The 6473-nt window shown below is 47.9% G+C and overlaps 1 protein-coding gene across 1 annotated transcript; it reads right to left on the bottom strand.

Annotated features, from left to right (window-relative positions):
• Window positions 1-524: 524 nt before the first annotated feature.
• Window positions 525-6210, bottom strand: MAGEB2 (MAGE family member B2). Its single transcript, XM_008959188.3, has 2 exons — window positions 5957-6210; window positions 525-3036 (listed from the first exon to the last, which is right to left on the bottom strand). The coding sequence occupies exon 2, from the start codon at window positions 3025-3027 to the stop codon at window positions 2068-2070; it is 960 nt and encodes a 319-aa protein (XP_008957436.1). The 5' UTR covers window positions 3028-3036; window positions 5957-6210; the 3' UTR covers window positions 525-2067.
• Window positions 6211-6473: the final 263 nt, after the last annotated feature.

Here is a 6473-nt window from a genome sequence, read left to right as displayed (position 1 = left end):
CTCAGCCTAGGACCGTGTCTGAGAGCAGAAGGGAATGGTCTATGTTAAACCCCTGCCTGATATTCTGGGATGTTGGTCTCCCCAGCCCTCATCTTGGCTCTGTCTCTTGGATTAAATGCTTCCTGCAAAATGCCACATCTCTGCAAATTCTAGAACAATTTCCTCTCTGTAAACATTGCAGAGAATGGGTCTCTGTCCTAGGAGTGGTGTGATACCACAAAGCTGTAGCACAAAGCAGGAGGCCTAGGATTGGAGATGGGCAGCCAGAGATAAGATACATTGATCTATTTCTTCTCTTTATCAGCCAGCCTTACATTCTCATGTAATTTCTGTTCTGATAGATTTATTTTCTACAGGGAAGAGATTGTTCAGGATGATTTGGGGAGCCCCTGATCTTTTGAGGTTATCTAACATTGCGAATGTAGATAATCATACTGTCACAGAATATTGCCTCTTTTACTTATTTATACCTCTCAGTTTTTTTGGTATTATTGTTGCTGTGGCTATGTATTCCAATCTACTAGTTTGGGTTACAAGGTTATTCTTTTTATCACCTGAAACACATTCCGCAGTAATGAGAAGAAAACGGAAATATTTTTTCAAGGTTTGCCTCAGGCTGAGAGGGGTGGAACAGGGTAGACTCTAGGGTAATTCAGATCAGGAGGCTTATCCCAACCCTTTCACTACTGGCCCTGTAAACTTTGGCAAATTACCAAACTCACTGAGCCTCAGACTCTTTACTGTAAAGTGGGTTTGATAAGCCCCATCTCGTAGTACTGGTGGAATGTATGTAATGCATGCAAATGTGCCTGTCTCATCAACTGAGACATCAGGAAGTGGCAATTACCACTATGATTTTGATCAGAGACATTACCAACATTCCAGTTGAGATTTTAAAAAAAAAATCCAGGATATCTCAGAGAATATGCAACAATTTTTTTTTTTTTTTTTTTTTTTTTTTTTTTTTTTGAGGGAGTTTCGCTCTTGTTGCCCAGGCTGGAGTGCAATGGCGCAGTCTCAGCTCACAGCAACCTCCGCCTCCTGGGTTCAAGTGATTCTCCTGCCTTAGCCTCCCGAGTAGCTGGCATTACAGCCATGCGCCACCATGCCTGGCTAATTTTGTATTTTTAGTAGAGATAGGATTTCTCCATGTTGGTCAGGCTGGTCTCGAACTCCCGACCTCAGGTGATCCACCCACCTCAGCCTCCCAAAGTGCTGGGATTACAGATGTGAGCAACTGCACCCGGCTGAGAATACGCAACATTCTAAGACTGAAAAACCCCATTCAGCCAAAATGCTGCTTAGCAATGAAAACTATTGCTTTCATCACTTCTTTTTCCTATCTTTTATTTTTTATGAAGTATCTCACCTTCCATGATGACAGCTTCTCCTAGAATCTACAATTGCATGAGCACAAGCTTGGTCTTCTTTGACTAAACATTCCCAGTACAAGCAGGAAGACTCCCAAAGAACAGATGCTCAATTAAAATATTTAAAGTAAGAGCCATAAACAAGAGGATTAACTAACTATGGTTTAATTTCTCACACATTCTTGAATAACATAAACAAATCCAGGTATGTATCTTTATGAAAAGAAAGATTAAATGAAGTAAACCAAGAATTGACCACTTTTACCCCTCTGGCTTCTGATCCCAAATATTTCACTATGGGGTCTTTCACATTTCCAAAGATATTTCTATTCTAATGCCACATTTTCTTGTCCTGGATTACAAAAGTGATTTAAGGATTTTTATTAATAAGTTGTTTCACTCAAAAAACAAAACACTTTCTACTGTCCCTGAAAAACAGCAATAACAGGGTGATCTATATCATTTGTAAATTTACATTCTGAATCTAAATAAACCTGTTGAAACACCAGTTGAAAAAGAGAAAAAAAAAAGTCAACAAGTTATTCATGCATAACAAGAACAAAGGTTAACAGGCCTTTTGAATTACAAAGTAAAGAATCTGCCTAAGACCTCATTGGGGGTGAGAACAGCAGGTAAACTTGGCTTTGGGAGATTGATTGGCTATGGCAGTAGTGCAAGGCCTGGCTACAACTCTGGCTCAGACTCCGGCTTTCTCTTCATCTTTCAAAGCTTCTTCGTAACGGGTTGGGAAGGCACAGGGGGTGGTACCATTTACCTTGGCCAAAAACTCCAGGACTTTCATCTTGCTGGTTTCAGCATAGGCTCTCGGACCCCACAGGAATTCAAAGCGTGGGGGATCACTGCTGGGCACCTGCTTGTACTCCAGATATTTTTCCCGCACCAGATCTTTGGTGATGAGCTTCCGGGGTTCCCCAAAGATTGAGTGCTCCTCTCCATCATAGACTCCCAACATATTCAGGAATTCCCAGATCTCTTCCTCAGTAGCAGAGTTGCCATTTAAGAAGATCACACTCAGGAGAGGCATCAGAAGCTTTCTCCTGGGAAAGTCCCAGGAACTGAGCAGGGATTCCTCATCAGTGAGGTTTACCTTGTCGATGAAGGTGTAAGTGTGGCCGTTGGGGTTGACTTTATTCAGCTCAAGGCCAAAGGCAACACTGAGGCCCTCAGAGGCTTTCTTGAGGATCTCAGGGAAGTGCTCCCTGAACCTTTTGCCAACAATTTTCAGCATTTCTCCCTTTGTAACGGACTCTTTTATTTTATACTTGTACAACAGGAACTGCACCAACGACCCTGACTTCCTGGTTAGAGGATCTTCGCTTGGGCTCTTAGTAGATGTTGAGGCCTGGGAGGAACTTGCATTTTTCTCACCTTGGTGGCTCTTGGCACCTTTTTTAGATTTTGTGGATGAAACACCCGCAGCCGCAGCAGCGGCAGTGGTTGGGGCTCTCTGAGGCTTCTGGGGAATGCCAGCAGCAGGAGAGCTTGAAGCAGCACCCCCAGAAACAGAAGAGGAACAGCAGGGGGCCTCTTCTTCCTCTGCTTCAGTGACCTGAGGAACATTGAGACGCTGGGTCTCATCTCGGGCCTTGCGGCGTTTCTCACGGGCACGGAGCTTACTCTTCTGACCACGAGGCATGATGGCTGGCTAAACCAAGAAATGTGGGCAGAAGAATAGGTGGTTAGTATACCTGGAGATGGGAGAATGAGATCTGTGAGCACCTTCAGCTGGAAGACCCCATCTTAGCTTTACTGAAAGAAGCCTGCCTTTGCAAGTTTCCCTGAAGGCACTGTTCTAGAAAGCCACAAGGCTCCTGTTGTCCTGGTTATCCTTTCCCCTGAGACACCAGAGAAGAACCACAGAACCCCTACAGTGAGTTTCAAACTGCATTCTGTCAGCCCTTCCTTGGGCTTACTATGGTGACAGGAGGTACTGGCAGTGCGGCCTCCTGTCTTCTGGTGTTTGGGGTTTTATCAGTTAACTTTTAGGATTATCATATGAAGTCTTGGCAGGGCCTGAGCCACTCCCTTCCGCTACTGTGAATTTGACACCTCAAAGCACCCTGGGACTCATGAGAAGAAATTGAAGGGGTGCCTCAATCCACCACCCTGACAAGTGACACCCAGTGCTGAGAGTTCAGTGGGGTCTTTGATGTCTTGGAATCATTAGAGTCTTCAGCTCTCATTCAAGGTCCCCACCTTGGCTTCATGTAGGGCTTGGCACCAGCCCCCTTCTGCTGAGTGGTGGCTACACCGTCAGACTAAGAATCTCACCTCTCTTAGATCTTATATAAAAAAGAGAGGGGGACACTAAACCTGATAACCCTTTCCTGAGCTTTCTAGGGCTGAAAATAAAGGGTTGGACTGGATTCTTTGATGTCTCCACTGTTAAGGGTTCAGTGGTTCCTTGAATTCTCAGATTCCTCAATTTGACTCCTGGTAGAGGAGCTCTCCTTTTTATTGAACTGAGGCCTATGTCGTCATGGTAAGAGTGAACATCCCTGAGAACCCATAGGAGGAAGTGAGGGTGGCCTTATCTGACCAAATGTGGTCTTCCCAAAAGTAAAAGCTGTGGCAGGCAGATAACTGCCCTGTGATAGATGGTCCCACATACAGTCCCAACTCAGCCTCTAAATTTGACTCATGAGAGGGTCTAAGATTCTTTCCTGATATGGTTTGGATTTGTATCCTCACCAAATCTCATGTCTAATTATAATCCTCAATGTTGGAGGTGGAGCCTGGTGGGAGATGACTGGATCATGAGGGCAGGTTTTTCATGAATGGTTTAGCACCATTCCCCTTAATGATGACTTCTCATGAGATCTGGTCATTTAAAAGTGTGTAGCGCCTCCCCTGGCCTCTTGATCCTGCTCTGGCCATGTAACATGTCTGCTTCCCCTTCACCTTCTGCCATGATTGTAAATTTCCTGAGCCCTGCTCCCAGAAGCTGAGCAAATGCCAGCATCATGCTTCCTGTACAGCCTGCAGAACTGTGAGCCAATTAAACCTCTTTTCTTTGTAAATTACCCAGTCTTGGGTATTTATAGTAATGCCAGAATGGACCAATTAGTACATTACTTCTGTTGACAAGTGATCACCACCCTCAGATTAAAACTCTCATTTCCCTGTTACCCTTGAGTGGGAACTGATGGGCACCTCTGTTTGACATTTCTGCCTGGGGTCTCTCAGAGCTGACAGTACTGAGGATTGTGTGGCTCCCACTAATATGGGGTGGGAGCCCCCTGCAGTCGTCAGAGTTCTTATAACATCTGGCACAACCTGGAAACCCTCCCTCTGCTGACCTCAAGCTGCTTTTTTTTTTTTTTTTTTTTTTTTTTTAAGAGACGGAGTCTCGCCCTTTCGCCTAGGCCGGACTGCAGTGGCTCTATCTCGGCTCACTGCAAACTCCGCCTCCCGGGTTCACGCCATTCTCCTGCCTCAGCCTCCCGAGTAGCTGGGATTACAGGCGCCCGCCACCGCTCCCCGCTAATTTTTTTTGGTATTTTTAGTAGAGACAGGGTTTCACCGTGTTAGCCAGGATGGTCTCGATCTCCTGACCTTGTGATCCGCCTGTCTCGGCCTCCCAAAGTGCTGGGATTACAGGCGTGAGCCACCGCGCCCGGCCAGGCTGCCCTCTTTAATGGGGTCGTTCACTTCTCTGAGATGTCTTGGGGAGAGTGAGTGCAACTCAACATGCCATGCTCAGGTCTCCCTGGTCTGACAACAAGAGTGGGCTCTATGTGGCACTTCTTTCTGGTTGGAGTCCCCTCCTCATCACTCAGTGTCACATCCTTGCTTCCTGTTAGAGACTGGGCCTCTCTGTTGCATTAGACCTACCCCATTACACCAAGACCCTCACCTCCCTGAGACCACCTCCAGAGGAAACTAGAGAGCATCTCAGCTTGCTAGCTTTGCCCTGACCTTCCTATTGCTGGCAGCAGATGTGGGTCTTGGATGTAGCCCTCAACTTCTTTAGTCCCTGGAGAGGAAGTCAGGTTGCTCCGCATTTGTCATGTCAGCCTGGGACCATCTAAAACCCAGTGTCACCTCGGCCTGGGAACTGCCCAGCATGACTCCTCTTTTGGGTAGAGGTCCGCTCATTAATACTCAGAGTCCTCACCTTAACCCCAGTTAGGTTTTAGGTTGATGCCATATGAGCAGAAGCAGGGCTGCTTCCTAGGTTCAAGGCCCTCCCCTCCCTGAGACTTTCCAGGCACAGCTTTGCTGGGGCCTCCCAGAGCCGTCTTCAGGGACGAGACTTAGTGAGGCCACCTTTGTTAAGGGTAGGAGATGTTCTCTTCAGTCCACATTTAGGGCCCTCAAATTGATTTCAGTTAGGGCCTACACCCACCCTACGTGCAGAATGAGGCCTATTCCCTGCGTCCAAACCTCCTTCCCCCACGACTGCCCCTCCCCCCACCCTTCCCCTGCCCTGGAACTTTCCAGGTGGAACATTGCCGGACGGCTTTACCGGAGCCTCTCAGGACCAAATGCAGAAGCGGGACTTAGTGGGGCCCTCTTTGTTACAGGTGGGGGTGGTCTCTTCAGTTTACACTCAGGGTCCTCACCTTGACTGCCGACCAGTCCTGAAAATTCACCCCTGACTGACCAGACGCCGCACCCCCTACACTCGCTCGGGTCCTCGCCTCCAAAGCGGAAGTCAGGATGAGTCACATCCGCTCGGGTCTTTTTTTCAAAGCGGAAGTCAGGATGACTCACATCCGGCAGCCCGTGGCGTCTGAGGGCTGACGGCTGGACGCTACTGGACGTCACTGTTCTAGCGTTGCTGGTCCCTACGTCCCCACTAGGGGTCCTCACCTCAGTATCTAGCAGCCTGGGACGAATATGCGTGCTGACCCAAATCCGCCAGCCTCCAAACAATACCCCCACCTCCCTCAGCCCCCACTGTGGAAATCTGAGCGTGCCAAACAGGCCACCCCTGCCTGGGCCTCACAGGCCTGACAGCAGCGGCAGGGCTCTGTGAATGTGCCTTTTTTGGGGAGAGGTCTTCTCATCCGCCCTCAGAGTCCTCACCTTGATTCCCGTGAAAGCCAAGACTCTCTCTCTGCACAACTGGGGTCACCC

Source organism: Pan paniscus, chromosome X (assembly GCF_029289425.2).
Source record: "Pan paniscus chromosome X, NHGRI_mPanPan1-v2.0_pri, whole genome shotgun sequence".
Classification (NCBI taxonomy): Eukaryota; Metazoa; Chordata; class Mammalia; order Primates; family Hominidae; genus Pan; species Pan paniscus.
Note: the sequence above shows the minus strand (reverse complement) of the source record. Positions and strands in the feature narration are given on the sequence as shown.